The 21,103-nt window shown below is 36.6% G+C and overlaps 1 protein-coding gene across 1 annotated transcript in view; it reads right to left on the bottom strand.

Annotated features, from left to right (window-relative positions):
- MMUT (methylmalonyl-CoA mutase) overlaps positions 1-21,085 on the bottom strand; it is a 33,294-nt gene extending 12,209 nt beyond the window's left edge. Inside the window, exons 1-8 of the mRNA XM_020894226.2 lie at positions 20,943-21,085; positions 14,304-14,728; positions 13,080-13,447; positions 9,738-9,895; positions 9,072-9,243; positions 7,591-7,839; positions 2,522-2,633; positions 1,647-1,762 (exon numbers count right to left, since the gene is read on the bottom strand). Coding sequence (XP_020749885.2) covers positions 1,647-1,762; positions 2,522-2,633; positions 7,591-7,839; positions 9,072-9,243; positions 9,738-9,895; positions 13,080-13,447; positions 14,304-14,688 — 1,560 coding nt within the window. The 5' untranslated portion in view covers positions 14,689-14,728; positions 20,943-21,085. The remainder of the gene's footprint in view (positions 1-1,646; positions 1,763-2,521; positions 2,634-7,590; positions 7,840-9,071; positions 9,244-9,737; positions 9,896-13,079; positions 13,448-14,303; positions 14,729-20,942) is intronic.
- Between the last annotated feature and the right edge of the window lie 18 nt (positions 21,086-21,103).

Here is a 21,103-nt window from a genome sequence, read left to right as displayed (position 1 = left end):
TCCTTAAGTAATGGCAAATTCTACATAACACTGATAATTCAGAAACAAGCAGGGCAATAATAAATAATAGTGCTGACCCTCCCAAGTACTTAAGAGATCAAACTTAGAAATATCTTAGTTATATAATACTTTATTAGCTCTGGACCCAACCACATGCCTAAACAAAGTTACCTAAAATTCAACTTTTTACAAGTTTTCACATCTGTATGAGTCTAAAATATGATACTGCTTAAGATGCCACTAAAATTTTATCATATTTATAAGCAGAGGTGGATTAGAAAATTTATATTAAAGGCAAAGAACAAACCAAATCCATTATCATTACTGAATTTCTCACTGTTATCTAAAAATGTTATATTATCATTTATGGTAACTGCATGCCCTCAAGTTGTGAGTTTAAGAAAATTTAAGTACAAGAGAGGAAACAAGGAGTTTTCCAAATATAATAAATACTGAGACTTTTGTGGTCACTGGAAATAGAATGCTACATCCTAAATAACACTCTTTAAAAAAAAAAAAGGCAAAAATGTGGGAGAGGAACAATTAACTCCTGAATGAGGGTGTAAAAAGAAATAATATTAAACATCTGCCATTAACTCTAATAGAAAAAACAAACGGAAGATGAATGTTCTGCATATAGTCTAACTAGACAAAGTCTGTTAGATTCTTAAAAGAACACTTGAACTGAGGGGGGAAGTGCTATCGTAATCACAAGGATAGTAAACAGAGAAACTCATTAAGGAACTTCAGCTTTCCTGCCAGAGATTATGAGACCAAGTAGCTCCATACAATAGAAATATATAGGTTACAACAATAAGAATTAATGTGTTTTATCTATTTTAGTACTTCATATACTTTGGTTCATCTCAGTAAGAAACTGGAAATAAAAAATTATACCAGTACTCTAGTTCCAATCAAAATAAACATCTTTCATTCTAAATTATATCTTACTGAAACACTATTCATATATATTTGAATTTAAAAAAATTTGAAAGCAAATAATTATTTCATAGTAGTATCAGGAACACAAAAATAAATTACAGTGAGAAGACCTGGGTTCAAATATGGACTCTGAACTTAATCTTGTTTTTAACTTTGAGCTGTATAACCATCTAAGCCTTACTTCAAATCAATAAATTATTGATTTATTATTATTATGGAGCAGTTTTTTAATAAGAAGGGCTTCCCTGGTGGCTCAGAGGTTAAAGCGTCTGCCTCTAATGCAGGAGACCCGGGTTCGATCCCTGGGTCGGGAAGATCCCCTGGAGAAGGAAGTGGTAACCCAGTCCAGTATTCTTGCCTGGAGGATCCCATGGACGGAGGAGCCTGGTGGGCTACAGTCCACGGGGTCGCAAAGAGTCAGACTTCACTGAGCGACTTCACTTTCACAAGTTTCAGAGAGGCAGATATTATGATTAAAAAGGTGAATGTTTAATACCAACAGACGTAGATTTGAATCTTGCTTAATTATTTATCCTGGGCAAGTTTCTCAATCTCCCTTATCTTCAGTTTCTTTATCTCTAAAATGTTGGGAAATAATACACACCTCACGTGGTTGTTGTAACAATGGAGCAGGACATGTGAGGGCGTGGACAGTGCCCAGCATACCAAAAAAAAAACACTCAAAATATGATACCTGTTATTACCTTCTTAAGTTTTTCAATCTGCTTATTACGCACTGAAGTATTATCTATTGCCAAAACATCCACAGATTCTTCTTTTTCCAACTGGTACTTATTTACTCCAACAATTACTTCAGAACCTGTCAATTTCCCAGAGGAAAATAATATGTAGATTCTATTTACAAATAATTGTCTAACAGTAATGCTCTGATCATCGCATACTTTTCTTATAAGTTTGATATTTTTAAGCAGTATTCTTAACTCTTAATAGACATCAATAAAGATTAATGAATACCAATATGGAATAAGGGTAGAAGGGGAAAAGACGAGTATATATCTGAATATCTGTAAGGGAGGACTTTTATTATTCTCCCAGAAAATAATAAAATTTATAAAATTTAATTTTATTAATAAAACATTTTATTTATAAAATAAAATTTATTTTATTTTATAATTAAGAAAATTTATAACTTTCCCAGAGCTTCTGATAAACTCTCTTCTCACACTACAAAATTAAGGCAGTAGTAGCAGCTACCATCTAAGATTTATAAGGTAAAAGATAAATGTGCAAGAGCTTTTCTAGTAGTTTAATTCCCTTACAGCCAACCACTTTTAAACAAACAAAAAAAACTTTAAAATTTATAAATGATAAACCAGAATTACAAACTCTGCTTTATGATGCTTCCAAATATACTTTATACATGTTTTCCCATGTGTATCCAGGCATGCAAAAATACAAACACAGAGAAGATACATATAGATTCATGAGAAACATTTTATCCAAGTTTCACTTATCCATAACTTTTGTTCTACTAACTATATATGCTATCTTCAAATAGAAATTAATATTTCTTTTTAAATACTGCATTTCACCTAAAAGCTTTTCTACTTTGTCTTACCAGAATCTATTCTAGCTTGTCTTCGGGCAGCACACTCTTCAATCCGAAGCTTGGGTATTCCCTCTGCTACAGCTTTGGCCATCCCGCCCATCTCCTCAATTTCATTAATGAGCTAATAAGAAAAATACATTAATAAAACTAGAAGAGAATATGAAAATATTTTAATAAATAGTACAAACATGTTATGCTATGTAAATACTAAAGTTAATAAAATTATAAATTATTTCAGTGGTAAATGTTTCTTGAGAAAAGAAGTAAATTAACAAGAACACTGATTAGAAATTCTGCAGTGCTAACAATACTGTGTGATAGATTTGAAAGTTGCTGAGAGTGTAGATCTTAAAAGTTCTTATCACAAGAAAAACTGTGTAGTAATGGATGTTACTCAAACTTATTCAGATAATTCTTTAACAATATATACAAATATTAAATTCTTACATTGTACACTTTAAACTAACACAATGTAAATATGCATATTATGTCAATTAAAATGATATTCTGTGTTTAAAATCATTTAAAAAGACAACAGAAGGGGGGAGAGGACCCAAGATGGTGGAGGAATAGGATGGGGAGGCCACTTTTTCCCCAACAAATTCATCAAAAGATCATTTGAATGCTGAGCCAACTTCCACAAAACAACTTCTGAATGCTGGCGGAGGACACCAGGCACCCAGAAAGGCAGCCCATTCTCTTTTAAAGGACGTAGGACAAAATATAAAGGACAAAAAGTAAGACAAGAGTTAGGGACGGAGACCCATCCTGAGGAGGTAGCGTGAAGGAGAAGTTTCCAAACAGTAGGAAACTCTCTCACAAGCAGGTCTGTGGGGAGTTTTGGAATCTCAGACGGCAACATAACCAGGAGAGAAAAAAAAAAAAAAACCCACAGAATATGCACCTAACTGCAACTGCCAGTGGAAAAGTAGCCCAGATACTTGCATCTGCCACCAGCAAGCGGGGGCTGGACAGGGAGGCATGGGCTGCATAATCGGTGCTTAGGCTAAGGACCAGGCATGAATGCCCTGAGGACAATCCGAGGGAGCTAACATGAGATGGCAACCCAAACTGTGGGATCTCCAGAGAGAGAAAAAAAAAAAGAGAGAGAACTAGAACTTTACTGTGAAAGGCTCTAATGTGCAGACTGGCCTGCTCACACAACAAAGGACTGAGCAAATACCAAAGGAGAGCTAGTTGGCTGCATACAGGCCCCTACCCTTTGCCGGAGGCAGAGAGGCAGGCACGCGACAGCCTAAACCAGAAGGCAAGGGGCTGCTGCAATCTCAGCCCCAGAGACCAAACTGTGAGCAGGCTCCCAGCTGCTAACCACGTCTTCCTGGGACCCTAGAGGCTGACATCTGCCAGGAGGGTCGCAGTCTGAGATCAGCTCCCCAGAGGAGATACACAGCACATCTCAGACAACGCTCTCATGGCGCACCCAGGAAACCAAGCGGCCAAGACCGGGGAGGTGATTAAGACGCACAGCCCACCGGGAACAGTGCGCTGGCCAAGCGCCTGGTCACCTGAGCTGCTCAGACCTGGGAAGGGCACAAAACGCATGCCCAGCCGAGTCTGCGCACTTGCAGGGTACTGGAGAACCCGAGCGGCTCAGACCTGGGAAGCACATGCTGCCTTGAGCTGCAGCAAACCCAGTGTGTTCCATACACCGCAAGCACTCCCCACACACGCCAGCGATATTTGTTTGCAGTATCCCTCCCTCCCCACAACACAACTGAACAAGTGAGCCTAAGTGAGTGACCACCTTTGCACCCTTGTGTCAGGATGGAATTTAGACACTGAAGAGACTTGCAAACAGAGGAAGCCAAAATAAACAAAAGGGAACCGCTCTGGAAGTGACAGGTGCAACAGATTAAAACCCTGTAGTTAACATTGACTAAGCATTGGAGGGGGCCTATAGAACTTGAGAACAAGTGCAAGCTGGAACAAGGAGCTATCTGAAACTGAACTGACCCCACACTGCTCACAACAGCTCCAGAGAAATTCCTAGATATATTTTTACTATGATCACTTTATAATTTTTTAAATTATTTATTACTCCTTTAATTTTCATTTTTATAACCTACAATGACCTTGCAAAAAAATTAAAAGACCCTATTTTTAAAGCAAATTTCATATATATATTTTTTATAATTTTTATGATTGGTTTTGTTTTGTATTTTTAATGTGTATTTTTGAGAATCTAACCTCTACTCTAGATTTTTAATCTTTGCTTTTTGGTATTTGTTATCAATTTTGTACCTTTACGAATCTAATCTTCAGTCCCCATTTTCACTTAGGGGTGTGATTACTGGCTTGATTGCTCTTTCCCCTTTTAACTCTACCTTTTCTTCCCCAGGTCACCTCTATCTCCTCCCTCCCTCTTCTCTTCTCTTCTCAGCTCTGTGAATCTCTCTGGGTGTTTCGGGCTGTGCAGAACACTTAGGGAACTGATTACTGACTAGCTTGCTCTCTCCCTCATTTTACTCCCCCTTTCTCCTCCTGGTCACTTCTATCTCCCTCCTCCCTCTTCTCTTTTCCATGTAACTCTGTGAACCTCTCTGGGTGTCCCTCACTCTGGAGAATCTTTTCACCATTATCATCTAGAATGTTTTACCATGTGCTATATGGATGGGAAATCTTGAGGCTACTGTAAGAATAAGACTGAAAGCCAGAGGCAGGAGGCTTAAATCCAAAATTTGAGAACATTAGAAAACCCCTGACTCCAGGGAACACTAATAGACAAGAACTCACCCAAAAGACTCCATACCTACACTGAAACCAAACTCCACCCAAGAGCCAACAATTCCAGAGCAAGACATACCACGCTAATTCTCCAACAATGCAGGAACATAGCCCTGAGCATTAATACACAGGCTGCCCAAAGTCCCACCAAACCCAAAGACCAAGTCTGATACATGAAACAGGGCACTCAAAGCTGGTGCATTGGGACAACCCAGAGGGATGGGATGGGGAGGGAGGTGGGGGAGGGGGCTCGGGATGGGGGACACTTGTATACCTGTGGCTGATTCATGTCAATGTATGGCAAAAATCATCACAATATTGTAATTACACTCCAATTAAAATAAATTAATTAACTTAAAAAACCAAAGCAAAAACAAAATCAAGAAAAAAAAACAAAAAGACAACAGAAGAACTAACAAGTACATTTTGGAAAACACAACACCTCTCACTCGTTTTAGAAGCCAACTAAAGATAACACTAATTGTGTAGTCTTTAATTTTAGTTATATAAATAGTTTCCCTGGTTATATAAATAAAGACTCTAAAAAAACAATTTCAAAATGCCATTTGATTTTTTGAAGAATAGAATAATGATATAACTCTATCTTTATTGACATCAAGAAACATCTAAACCCTCAATCACAGCCTCATATATACATGAGATAGTGGAAGATGAATGGTGGAATGGGATATGACTTCTCAGAAAGGAGCAAGGTCAAACTGGCTTTCCCCTGACAAACTTTAGAAAGAGAAACCTATACTAGATTCAACAGAAGCCAAGAATCTTTTAGAAAGCCAAAAAGACGGAAACCACTTGAGAGTTTATAACTACCTTTTCCCTTTCTGTTGGGAAAACCAAAACTTACTAGACTAGAGAAGCAATGGACTATGAAACTTCAAGTGCCAGAAGAGGCAAGGATAAGATGTGCATGAAACAAAACCCTGCATTCTGAGTAAAACTGCAAACAGAATGGTGCACAGAGGAAACACTGACAACATGGGATATACAAGAAAACTTCAGAAGATATAACTGTCCTCAGAAAAGGAAGAAGAGATTCTGTATTAATGAAACAAATGGTATGACATGCGAGCAGAAAAATTGGCATGTAAAAGTGACCTCTTAGAAATTAAAAACATGGTATATGAATTTTAAAGTACTTAAGTAGAAAGATAAAGCTGAGGAGTCTTCAAAAAAACAGAAAAAAAAAAAAAAACACCTCAAAGATGCATTATAAGAATGTCAGAACATGATTCCTAAAGCCCTAAAAAAGAGAAACCACAGAAAAATGACAGGAAAAGAATTACCAAAGAAATAATATATGACAATTTCCCAGAGCCATGGAAACATGAAAAGTGGCCAGGTGAAAAAATGTCCACCAAAGGTCAAGGACAATGTAGGGAAAAATACACATACCAAAGATCAACCGATACAAAAATAAAGAACAGATCCTAAAGCTTTCAAAAAGAAAGAGCCTGGGTGAGAATGGCATCAGATTTCTGAACAGAAATATTGGAAGCTGGAATAAAAAGTAGGTGAATGCTTACAGATTTGTTTACAAACTCCCAAATGAAAAATTTCAAACCAGACTATCAAATATCAAAGTAGAATAAAGACATTTTCAAGCATCCAAACTTTCAAATAGTTCATTTCTCATGTACCATTTTTAGGAGGTTCTCATAAGATGTGCTTCAGAACAAGGGATAATCAACAAAGAGACAGGATTCAAGATACAGATTCAACATAGCAGAGGTGAAAAGAATTCCAGAGTAATAACAAAGGGAAGTCCAAGGATAGTAATGGTCCAGAGAGAAACCAGTCTAAACCAAATTAGAATTTAGAGGGCTTCAGGAAGGTTTTACACTGATAGATAATTATAACACATGAGTATTATGGTATGATAGCAAAGAAGGGGCAAGATCCAGCTAAAATACCACACCACCATACTAGCAAAGCAATAGATAAGGTCTAAACCTGACTGAGTTAGGACAAACAGTATACACATGTAATTTTAAAATATGGAAACAAAAACAGACAAAAAATGTAGCTGACTCAAGGAAGCACGAAAACAAGTAAGTGGAAGACAAAGGATTGCTTATTTTATTATAGCCTTTTAACACTAGTTGTTTTTTTAACTCTTTGAATAAAATAATATAAATAAAAATATATTTTTAAATTAAATGCTTTAAATAAAGTCAAATCTAAAATTCCCCTTTTCTCTCACTTTATAAATCCTAATACAAATCTATAAATGATTTCATTTATAAATCAAAAATCTATAAATCTTCATAAATCTGTAAATCTTGAAAGCAAAGTTTCAAAGAGGAGAAACTCACCTTCAAGGCAGCATCATAAATATCATTTGTGAGAGATTCCATCATATATGAACCGCCCCAAGGATCAGCCACTTTGGGAATCCCAGATTCTTCTTGAATAATGATTTGTGTGTTCCTGGCAATTCGAGCACTTTTCACAGTTGGCAAACCCAGGGCTTCATCAAAAGAATTTGTGTGCAAAGACTGAGTACCTCCAAACACCGCTGCCATTGCTTCTACTGTGGTACGAATGATGTTATTGTAAGGATCCTAAAACATTTAGTAAAAAGCAAAACAAGCCAATTGATATACTGTAGCTGTAAATGATGATACAATTAGGAGTGCCTGATGCATACTTTCTTTGCCAAAATCTGCCTTGGTCTTCAGAATATCAAATAAATTTAAACAAATTAGGAAACAAACTAGACTTAGAATTAAGAGCCCAAGTGTCTAGTCTGTGCTTAAGCAATAAAACATTGCCTCTTATAATCATTTGAAATATTAAATATTCGTTGTGCTTATTTTTTATCGCCTAAATAATCTTCTATACGAGCATCATGAATGTAATACATTGTCTACTTAGATTATTAATATCCTTCATCTCATAATTCACTATTTCCTAATTACTGTATACCTTTAAGTATCTACTCTAATGAGGTGGCCAAAACTGGCAATGATTTATTAATAAAACAGATAAAGAATGGACTATGAGACAGGAAATATGACTTCTAACTTATTCTGTTCCTAACTGTGATCTGGGCAAGTCACTAGACCTTTCTGAACTTTAGTTTACTTAGCTGTAAAAATGAGGGGATTAAGACAAAAATGATTACTGAAGTTCCTTCCAACACTGAAATCTGTATTTTTCCATTTATAAATACCTGAAGTCATATTTAATATGGATACTTCTAGTTTTTATTTGCTTTTAAATATATAACAGCAATGTAACTTCAAAGTTATAACTTATTTTTATTATATCAAAATAATTCAATACATTAAGAAAATGCATGTTAAAAAGATCACCACTATATAACTTTAATTAAATGAAATTAAAATAGATTATCCAAGTGACAATAGTTTTTAAGTGGTTTATTCACATGGATACTTACTTTAACATATAACACATACATAAAAAGTATGTATAGCACCAACTTTAATGAGGAAGTTTTGTGTTAAGAATTTTAATCATTAAAATTACTTAAGATGATATTAAATTATAACTGTACTTCTTCCTCATCATCACTTATTTTTTACTCAAAAAAGTAAAACACACAACCATGCAAGTAAGCTCCATACAAGCTAAGATTTAAATGATTTTATATTGTTAACCACTAGAGGGAGCAAATTTTATTATAATTTGTGTAAAAACAAACATTAAATATGCATTATGCTTCAGAACAATTGTGATTTTCAAACATTAGCAGAAAAGTTCTTAAATACATTTCTTGCCTAGGCCAAGTTGCTGAGAAGAAAACAAATGACTTCTTAAAATTCATACATACTTGCTCAGTAAGTGACCATCCTGATGTCTGACAATGTGCTCTTAGGAGAAGGGATTTAGAGTTTTTAGGCTGAAACATTTTCTCTATTAAGTGAGCCCAGAGTCTTCTCCCAGCTCTCATTTTTGCTATTTCCATATAAAAGTTCATTCCAATTCCCCAGAAGAAAGACAACCTAAAATAGTAATGTTAAGTCCAAAATCTGATTATAAAATGGAAAATAAAATGAATTGCATCATCATCACACACACACACACACACACACACACACAAAAGCTCAGATTTTAATTTCAAATAACTTAATTTGAATTAAAATCAAAGCATATGTACTTCAAAAACCTTAAACCTCTAATAGAGGACTTGTCTTTTAAAAGAACAAAAACAAATCTGTCTTGAAAATTATATTTACATTTTAAAATTATTTTTCAAAATGTGTCAGTTAATTATTTTCAGAATAGCAGGAACAAAATTCCTCTAATTTACAAAGAAGAATGGTCAAACTTAACTCTGAATTTTATTAATAATTAAAAAGTACTCACTTATTCCCTAAAAGAATCTGGTATATTTATATACACAAATTCATTTCATCAATATATTTTGCTATACACTCATAAAATAGTCCTATAAACTTTTTAATGTTGAGGTAATATTTGAGTTTAATTTACTCACCTTGGTGCAAATTCATCAATGGTCAGGCCAGCTTGGAGTCCAGTTCTACAGTACTCCAACCCATCTGCTATAGTATAGGCCAGTTCCAGAATGGCATCAGCCCCTGCTTCCTGCATATGGTATCCACTAATTGAGATTGAATTAAATTTTGGCATGTGCTATACAAAATAATAAAAAACACAACTTTAAATAAAAATATAAAAAAGGTTCCATTAAATTTATTTTCTATGAGACAATGCTACTTTAAAATGATGTTCAATTCAGATATAACATTAACTGAAAATATTTAATGTTTAGTTATATTCATTTTTCAATTTAAATGGCTCATCCAATGAACCACAAAGGACTACATGTACCTGTTTTATTTCCGAGTGAAAAGGAATCATCAACAATTCATCAGCACCAAAAGTTAAACACTGAAATTAGTTGGCTGAGATTAGGAATGTAACCTTTGGCCCAAGAACTGAATGATGACATCTTTAATTAGAAACTGATGCCTCTGACCTCATAAGAGGTCCTAAGACCTCAAGTCTTTGGGCATATCTGCTGAAGATGTATAAATTTAATTATTGTTAACTAGTTATTAATTATCTTATTTGAAGATGAATAAGTACACAGTGGAGGAAAAAAAGAAAATGATTCAGTGCTAGTACTGTATATGAAACTAAACATGAAAAACACATGACTTAAAATTCAAAGATTTCAGTTTGATTTACTATGACATTTAATGCTTAGGATATCTCAGACAGGTTCCTTCTACCACAATCACTAATCCACTATTCCCCTAAAATGTCATGTTAGGTAGGGTACATATCACACAGAACCTGCAGAACCAAAAAAAAAAAAAAACCTATTATCCTTCCAAGAATTAATCAAAAATAAATAGTAAATAATAAGTCACAGATACTCATTTTAGTGAATTCAGAATGTGAACTCAAGTCACAGTGCTCAAATTCCAGTCATTATCACTTAACTAGCCAGAGGACTGTAGGACTTGGTTTCTCAACCTTGTTATCCTTTGGCTTCCTAAAGTTTAAAATAGATATAATTCTACCTTCCTCATGGAGTTGTGGGATTAAAAGAAATGACTCACCAAAACCACTTAGTATTATGCCTATATATAAAGTATTCAAAAAAAGTTAGTTGTTGGTATGGTATGGATTATCTGTATTTTACACTTGCAAATACCTTTTATAACTAACCAACAGCTCTTGAAAAACATTCATCACAAAAGTAATAAGGGGACTGAATTACATGACATTGACAGACTACTTGAGTACATTTAGAGTTACAAAAAAAGCAGCAAGGAAACAAACAGGTGCTTCCATACTGAGAGCAGTTTAAGAGAATTTCTCTAAGAGTAACAGAAATACTAGAATACTGGAATATTATTCAGCCTTAAAAAGGAAGCAAATTCTGACACAAGCTACAATGTAGATGAACCTGGAGGACATTATGCTAAGAGAAACAAGCCTGACACAAAAAGGTAAATACTCTATGATTCCACTTATAAGTACAAACAAAAGCAGAATGGTGTTTGCCAGAGGCCAAAGGGAGGGGAGAATGGAAAGTAATTAATAACAGACACAGATATTCACTTTTGCAAGATGAAAACAATCCTGGAGATGGATGATGGCGATGGTTACACAACAAAGTGAATGGACTTAGAGCCACTGAATGGTTTATTTGGAAATGACTCAGATGGTAAATTTTACGTTATATGTGTTTTGCCACAAGTAAATTTTTTTAAAGGAATAACATAACCACGCATGGGTTAGCAGAGCAGTCATGAACAGGAAGATAGTGCTTAGGGTATTTGAGGCCCATAATCCAGATTTTCCGATTAATTTAGCCAATAAAGAGCTTTGGGCTTATGAAGAAAAAAAAAAAGTTTACAAAGTACTTCAACATATTTCATCAACATCTGAAACTAGCACATTTATCACTTACATGAAGAATTATATAAAGCAATTTTGAACTTGTAGGTGACATTAGAGTCTTTCACAAGGTTTAAAGTCCAAGACCATAACAGCAGATTGCTACTATCTACCCCAAGAACCACTCTCCACTCTTCCTCTTGTATGTGAACCGTGCATTCAGAGAGCCACTGTGTTCTACATTTCCAATCTCCTCTCTGTGTGTCCACTGAGATGGAAGTGGAAGTTTATTCCTTCCTTCTGGAAGTTCACCTTTAACCAGAGGGGTGGAGTCCCTCTCACCAAACAAAGTCTGCCTCCCTACTTCCTTAACCATGAGTTGGCACGCTAAAAACAGAGGAGAAAACCAAATGAAAGGAGACTGCAATCCTTATGGCTCTGGAGCTTCCATATAACCAAGACCTTGACAGCCTACCTTCCAACTTCTCTTAGATGAAAGAGAACTTCTCTTAGTATCTTTATTTACTTAAAGACACTGCTATTTGTGTGTGTGTTTGTCATTTACTGCTCAACTAAATCCTCCTATGCATGTTTGTAGAATTGAAAAAGGTGATAGGCATGTATAATTCTATACAATTCACATAGGCAGATGGAATCTATGGAAAAAAATAAAATGGAAAAGTATAAAGGCTAAATATCAAATGAGGAGAGTTGTCAATGCTAGCAAGGGTACAAGAGAATAGCAATTATAAGAGGTAAAGAGATTAAAAAAAAAAAGATTTGATGACAGTGATTTGCTCTTTACTGAGAAATAATGGTCTAATTTTAAGGTAGATAAGAAAAGAGAATTGCCAGCAAAAAGTAAAGTGTGAATGACGGGAGAAAGTATAAATGAATTACTTAGAGGAAATGAAGAAGCTCTGTTTCCCTGTGGAAGGATTGCTGCTAATACAGAAGTACTATAAGAACCTTCTTTTCCTACCACTCTGGGGAAAATGAACCTACTTCAGAGGTGAAATATTAGGGATTTTATTGTGGTTGCAGATACAAGTGATATCTTCTAACTCAGTTTTCTTGCAGAAACAAAGTTGCTATTTTGATTCCCTTCTATCTGACACCAGTGTCTATTCAATTGATTCTGAAATCTGGAGAGAAATAAAGAAAGTGTAAATAATGAGCCCTCCCTGATTCTAACAATTATCAGAGAATAAAAATTTTAACAATAAAGAAAATACAATAAAGGCCTACTGTTCAGACTCCTATAGGTAATGACAGACCATAAAACTAGTATATTAAAGACTAAAAAATAAAAGCCAACAATATACATACAAACACAAATCCCACATCCTGACTATACTATAACTACTGCTCAGACTCAATCACCAAATTCAAGTTAGGTTATGGCATTTTATAAAAATTCCTACATTCTAAAAACTACAGTAAAACCTCTAATAACAAAGGATACCTTTGCTGTATATTGGAAGATGTCAGCAATAATTTTCATGGATGGTTCTGGAGGAAAAATATAAGTATTTCTGACCATAAACTCCTTTAGTATATCATTTTGGATTGTACCAGTAAGTTTCTCTTTAGGTACGCCTTGCTCTTCTCCAGTTACTATAAAAGTTGCAAGAACTGGAATAACTGCTCCATTCATGGTCATGGAAACTGACATTTTTTCTAAAGGAATTCCATCAAAAAGAATTTTGGTATCTTCTACAGTGTCAATAGCAACTCCAGCCATTCCAACATCACCACGAACTCGAGGGTTGTCTGAATCATAGCCACGATGAGTTGCCAGATCAAAGGCAACTGATAATCCTTGTTGACCAGCTAAATATATAAAGAAAAATTAGGTTAAGATTAAACAGTCTGGAATCAAAGTAAACTGATTTTAACACTACTAAAAGTACTGATTCCTCTCATCACAGTATACTTTGATAATAAACAATCTTTATGCTCAAAACAAACTTACATAAAGTAAGTTACATAAAGTAACTTACTTTAGTTCCTAAGAATCTGCTGTTTCCCATGTACTAAAAAACACACAAAGTGAATTCCAGACTTCACTATTATAAAGAATAGAAGGAATAAAACATATTGATCTCATGTCCATCTGAGGATTTTTTTATATTAACAATTTTTGATAGAAATATTTTTAAGATTCAAGGGAAGATATGGCTGTTTATATACAGTTAACATAATTTAGTACTTGTATGCTCATTTACTTTTGCTCTTGTCTTGGCCATTCAAATTTAATGGGAAATAGAATTACAAAAACCATGCAAAAAACTAAAATTTGTACCACATTATTTGTTTATTCCTTTCTTTGATCATCTCATGAAACATTTTCCCCTCCCATTCCTATCCTGACAGTTTTAATTAAAAGCTTTTCAAAGGCAAAGCCAACGTCTCAGAATTTTCTTCATATAACTTCACCTAATTCCTTTTATACAATGTGCACTTAGGTATTGCTTTCTTTCAAGAATTGAGCACTTTATTCTGGGTTATCTATTTTTTTGACCATGTAAGCTGAAAAACATTTTTTTTTTTTGAGAGTATAGCCTTGACTACTAGATTATAAAGTGACTATTAGCTCTATAGAGATTAACTAGCCTCCCTTCAAAAAGCCAAGATGAGGAAGTGTTATGTTTGATCATAAATACTATGTCTCACATTAAAATCTCACCCTTAATATTGTCCTTATAGAACTTATTGCTCTCTTCCACAGTACTGAAACCAGCATACTGGCGGATGGTCCAGGGCCTGAAAGTATACATGGTGGGATACGGTCCACGTGTGAATGGCTTCATTCCTGGAAGTTCTTCAGGGAAGTCCTTGGTGTCCCGGCTGGAATATAAGGGCTTTATGGAGATCCCCTCTGGGGTGTGCCATATTAGTTCTTCTGGGTTTTTGCCTTTCAACTGCTTTTTAGCCAGGGCAGCCCATTCTGGATGAAGGGGCTGTTGCTGATGCAGAAGTCGTTGCCAGGTAAGCCTGGAGCCTGATGACCCTTTCAGCTGCCTCAGGTGATGAGGTGAAAGCAAAAAAAGCCGAGTCTTAGCCCTCAACATGATGGAACATGGAACACGCCAAACAAGAACAAGAACTGACCTAGAAAAAGAAGCACAGTGCATGTATTCGAGAGACTGGCAAAACAGGAGCTTACTGGTGAGAAAGGAAAAGAGAAAAAAGAGTAAATGAGTATGATTTCACCTCTTCTCCTTTGCTGCTCCCTACATGTAACATTTTATAGCTCTGGTCCCTCAGGTCGACAACTACTATCACTGTTCTAGTCCAGTCCTCTTCCTCAAGAGCCTCGTAGTTGGCTGTGCTGACCAGGCTTAGCCCCCTCTCATCCATTCTGCACACGGGCACCAACGCAGAGATGATCATGCCACACTTTTTTGAAGATTTTCCAAAGGCTATGCATCATATAGAGGATGCAGCATAGCCTCCTAAAAAATTTTTCACTCAGAAGGTTTTTATTTAACATCTATATTATTACAGGCATTGTACTGGATGCTGGAGGGAAAAAGTGGTGAATAAAACAGGCATTGAAGTCCCCTTCGCCCTGATCCCTGCTTATCTCTCAGAATTACCTCTGCCTTTGACATCTACACATTTTGTATTCTAGAAATTCTGGATTACCTACAGTGCCTTCCGTGTATCAGAGTTCCATGACTTGCCCTTGCTCTTCCATTGACCTAGTAGGCACTATTTTGGCTAAGGCATAACCTCTGGTGTGCAGGGCTTTCTGTGTGACAGGTACTGTTTAAGGACTTTATGTAGAGCAGCAATTTTAATCCTCAAAACACCAAGATATAGGAATTGATACTAATATTATCCCCATTTTACAGATGAGGAAACTGAGGCAAAGGGCTACTATTTAATCCTGGAAAGCAGAGCATTTAACTAATACATGCACAGCCTGTCCCTGAAACTACAAGCTGGATTAAATGGCCTCTTCAGTATTCCATACCACGAGTGCTGTTTCCCTCTTTATAAATCTATCATCTCCCACACTTCAATAGATTAGAACACTGCTTTTTATGTTCATATAAAATATACTTCTTTATGTTTTGTTTATGCAAAATATATATATATAAAATTTCATAGATATATATATACATTCTCTTCTATTCTATAAACTGATCTAATATCAGAGCTATATATTCCTGATAATTACCCAGAGTCTTATGTAACTAAGTCCAATTTCATCATTTTATAGATGTAGAAATTAAAGTCCAAAGAAACACAAAAATAAAGTAGCTTATCAAAATTCCACACAGAAAAGCAGTACTGAAAGTTCTGAATTATTTAACGCTTATCAGAGTCATACAGTCCCAACACGTAGAGCCTAGTATTTAAAAGGATTTTGAGTGGAAAATTTTATTAATATATTCATCACTCCCTACAATAAATAAAACAAATGAGTTCAAAATTCTATTTTCCATACCACTTCTCATCTATCAATTTAGTGAATTTTAAACAAAAATAAGAATACCCAACATTTGTTAGGGAATTATAAAACAAAAGGGAATCCAATTGGTGCGAGTATTAGCTGAGTTTTAATATTTAAAAAAGCAAACTGGAAACATGCACAAACAATCTCTGAAATGATCATGCCATTCCACTGAGGATCATTACTCCTGGAAAAATTATTAGATAAAATACACATTCCCTAGTACTTTTACTAATAGTTAGGAAAACTTAGAAATATCCTCAATGAAGAAATAAATAAGTTCAGTATTTAAAAATTATAGAATTTTATGTAGCTGTAAAAATATGTTTAGGAATTAGGCAAAACTAATCTTTGATGTCAGAAGTCAGAAGAGTGGTTATGTGTGGTGACTAGTTGAGAAAGGAAGAAAGGAGCTCTAGGGTGATGGTCTTGATCTGAATTCCTATTACATAGATGTGTTCAGTTTGCAGAAATTCATCAAATTTTACAACTATGATATATGCACTTACCTATATGTATATTATACATAATATACATAAGTTAAATTTTTAAAAAAATTTTTTTTTAATTTATTTTAGTTGGAGGCTAATTACAATATTGTAGTGGTTCTTTCCATACATTGATTTGAATCAGCCATGGGTTTACATGTGTCCCCCATCCTGAGCCTCCCTCCCACCTCCCTCCCCATCCCATCCCTCTGGGTCATCCCAGTGCACCAGCCCTGAGCACCTGTCTCATGCATCACACCTGGACTGGTGATCTGTTTCACATATGATAATATACATGTTTCAATGCTATTCTCTCAAATCATCCCACCCTAGCCTTCTCCCACAGAGTCCAAAAGATTGTTCTATACTTCTGTGTCTCTTTTTCTGCCTCACATATAGGTGTATTGTTACCATATTTCTAAATTCCATATACATGTGTTCAGTTCAGTTCCGTTCAGTCACTTAGTCATGTCCGACTCTTTGCAACCCCATGGACTGCAGCATGGCAGGCCTCCCTGTCCATGACCAACTCCTGGAGTTGACCCAAACTCATGTCTATTGAGTCGGTGATGCCATCCAGCCATCTCATCCTCTGTTGTCTCCTTCTCCTCCCGCCTTCAATCTTTCCCAGCATCAGGGTCTTTTCAAATGAGTCAGTTCTTCACATCAGCTTCAGCATCAGTCCTTCCAATGAATATTCAGGACTGATTTCCTTTAGGATGGACTGGCTGGATTTCCTTGCAGGCCAAGGGACTCTCAAGAGTCTTCTCCAACACCACAGTTCAAAAGCATCAATTCTTCGACACTCAGCTTTCTTTATAATCCAACTCTCACATCCATACATGACTAATGGAAAACCCATTGCTTTGACTAGACGAAACTTTGTTGGCAAAGTAACATCTCTGCTTTTTAACATGCTGTCCAGTTTGGTCACAACTTTTCTTCCAAGGAGTAAGCGTCTCTTAATTTCATGGCTGCAGTCACCATCTGCAGTGATTTTGGAGCCCAAAAAAATAAAGTCTGTCACTGTTTCCACTGTTGCCCCATCTATTTGCCATGAAGTGATGGGACCGGATGCCATGATCTTAGTTTTCTGAATGTTGAACTTTAAGCCAACTTTCTCACTCTCCTTTTACTTTCATCAAGAGGCTCTTTAGTTCTTCTTCACTTTCTGCCATAAGGGTGGTGTCATCTGCCTATCTGACCTTATTGATATTTCTTCTGGCAATCTTGATTCCAGTTTGTGCTTCCTCCAGCCCAGTGTTTCTCATGATGTACTCTGCACATAAGTTAAATAAGAAGGGTGACAATATATAGCCTTGATGTACTCCTTTCCTGGTTTGGAACCAGTCTGTTGTTCCATGTCCAGTTCTAACTGTTGCTTCCAAACCTGTATACAGATTTCTTAGGAGGCAGGTAAGGTGGTCTGGTATTCCCATCTCTTGAAGAATTTTCCACCATTTGTTGTGATCCACAGAGTCAAAGGCTTTGGCATAGTCAATAAAGCAGAGGTAGACGTTTTTTTTGGAAATCTCTTGCTTTTTCAATGATCCAGCGGATGTTGGCAATTTGACATCTGCCTCCTCTTCCCTTTCTCAATCCAGCTTGAACATCTGGAAGTTCATGGTTCATATACTGTTGAAGCCTGGCTTGGAGAATTTTGAGCATTACTTTGCATGCGTGCGAGATGAATGCAACTGCATGGTAGTTTGAGCATTCTTTGGCATTGCCTTTCTTTGGGATTGGAATGAAAACTGACCTTTTCCAGTCCTGTGGCCACTACTGTGTTTTCCAAATTTGCTGGCATATAGAGTGCAGCACTTTTACAGCATCATCTTTTAGGACTTGAAATAGCTCAACTGGAATTCCATCACCTTCACTAACTTTGTTCGTAGTGATGCTTCCTAAGGCCCACTTGACTTCACATTCTAGGATGTCTGGCTCTAGGTGAGTGATCACACCATTGTGGTTATCTGGGTCATGAAGATCTTTTTTGTATAGTTCTTCTGTGTATTCTTGCCACTTCTTCTTAATATCTTCTGCTTCTGTTAAGTCCATACTATTCCTGCCCTTTATTGTGCCCATCTTTACATGAAAAGTTCCCTAGGTATCTCTAATTTTCTTGAAGAGATCTCTAGTCTTTCCCACTCTATTGTTTTCTTCTATTTCTTTGCACTGATCACTTGAGGAAGACTTTCTTATCTCTCCTAGCTATTCTTTGGAACTCTGCATTCAAACGGGTATATCTTTTCTTTTCTCCTTTGCCTTTAGCTTCTCTTCTTTTCATAGCTGTTTGTAAGGCCTCCTCAGAAAACCGTTTTGCCTTTTTGCATTTCTTTTTCTTGGGGATGTCACGAACCTCTGAACCTCCATCCATAGTCCTTCAGGCACTCTTTATTTATCAGATATAATCCCTTGAATCTATTTGTCACTTCCACTGTAAGGGATTTGATTTAGGTCATACCTGAATGATCTAGTGGTTTTCCCTACTTTCTTCAATTTAAGTCTGAATTTGGCAATAAGGAGTTCATGATTTGAGCCACAGTCAGCTCCTGGTCTTGTTTCTGCTGACTGTATAGAGCTTCTCATCTTTGGCTGCAAAGAATATAATCAATCTGATTTCAATGTTGACCATCTGGAGATGTCCATGTGTAGTCTTCCTTTGTCTTGTTGGAAGAGGGTGTTTGCTATGACCAGTGTGTTCTCTTGGCAAAACTCTGTTAGCCTTTGCCCTGATTCATTCTGTACTCCAAGGCCAAATTTGCCCATTACTCCAGGTATTTCTTGACTTCCTACTTTTGCATTCCAGTCCCGTATAATGAAAAGGACATCTCTTTTGGGTGTTAGTTCTAGAAGGTCTTGTAGGTCTTCATAGAACCGTTCAGCTTCAGCTTCTTCAGCATTACTGGTCAGGGCATAGACTTGGATCACTGTGATATTGAATGGTTAGACTTGAAAACAAACAGAGATCATTCTGTCGTTTTTGAGACTGCATCCAAGTACTGCATTTCAGACTCTTTTGTTGACGATGACAGCTACTCCATTTCTTCTAAGGGATTCTTGCCCACAGTAGTAGATGTAATGGTCATCTGAGTTAAACTCACCCATTCCAGTCCATTTTAGTTCACTGATTCCTAAAATGTCGATGTTCACTCTTGCCATCTCCTGTTTGACCACTTCCAATTTGCCTTGATTCATGGACCTAACATTCCAGGTTTCTACACAATACTGCTGTTTACAATATTGCAGGTAGGGCTTTACAAAATGCAGGTAGGGCTTTCCTAAACCTGGATAAATGATAGGAAAGAGCCCTATGTAGGTGACTTCCTGAAAATCACATGGCAAATTGGTAAAGACTGGAAATAGACATCATTTTTAGAAAAGAACACAACTTCGGTTGATGGAAACAGGATTCTGAACTTTTCTCAAAAGATCCATCAACAGACACTTTCAGCAACCAAAGAAATAACATGCAAAGCAAATATAATAAGTTACGGGTGATTAAAATGTGTGAAAGAGCAACGATGAAGCAACATTTGCCCTAATGATGAAGCAACATCTGCCACACCCTTAAAAAAATATGGGTAAAACACCTACATACAGTTCTGAATCAAATCACTTTCAAATTTGTCTACTCATGATTCCACTTTAAAAGCTAGCCGCCTCCAATGTATGGCCAATTTAGGTAAGAGAGGAAAACACAGAGCATGCAAATTAAATTTAGTATCAGCATAAATAAGTCATTAAACATAAAATACTGGGAGAAAAATCATCAGGTGATTTAAAATTTGACACACATACACAAATATATTACTCAGAGTTTGGTGCGTATAAAAGATTGCTCTCTTTCCAGATAAAAACGAGAACAAGTTAGCAGTTTACACTTTCATGTAAGTTTAGACCTGTCTTTCCATCTCTCACCATCACCTTCATCTGTACTCAGAAAGAAACTTCCAATTCCGCCACCTCTCACAAAAAACCCTCACAATCACCGCGGCCTCGAAGGAGGCAACTCTGGAGAGAGCATATTCCTCTGGAATCCTACAATCGCTCTCTGCCCAGAGGAACTTCGGGGTTCCTGGGTAGCCAGGGAAGATGGCAATATGGCCTCTGGGAAATTAAAAGCACCTTCTTTTATGAAGTACCTCCGAACTTCCACGGACCTCACTGAAAAAGACAGGCCAGTGGGGCATCTAAACCTAAGAAGCGGGTTGAGGAGAGTGGGATCCCTTCTCAGCAGTAAAGAAGGAGGAGGTTGGGAGTTGGGAAGTGAGAAAGGACAACTTTCTCCGAGGAGAACTAAGGGTGGGGAGGTGTCTGAAGAATGGAGGGATCTGAAAGGCAGTCGTGCCTCAAGGTGCACGGTCTTACTCACGGGTCGGCCTGTCTCGGACCGAGACCTTGGAAGAATACGGCTGGACCTCAGCACTCCGAGCTCTGCAAGTCAGAAGTCGCCAAAGCAGGGCCCGGGACCAAGCAAGAGCAAACACCAACTGGGATGGGATGGGATGGGGGCGTCGGCCGACCGCCCTCGTT

Source organism: Odocoileus virginianus, chromosome 27, assembly GCF_023699985.2.
Source record: "Odocoileus virginianus isolate 20LAN1187 ecotype Illinois chromosome 27, Ovbor_1.2, whole genome shotgun sequence".
NCBI lineage: Eukaryota > Metazoa > Chordata > Mammalia > Artiodactyla > Cervidae > Odocoileus > Odocoileus virginianus.
The sequence above is the reverse complement of the archived record's forward strand: the minus strand, read 5'-3'. Positions and strand labels throughout refer to the sequence as shown.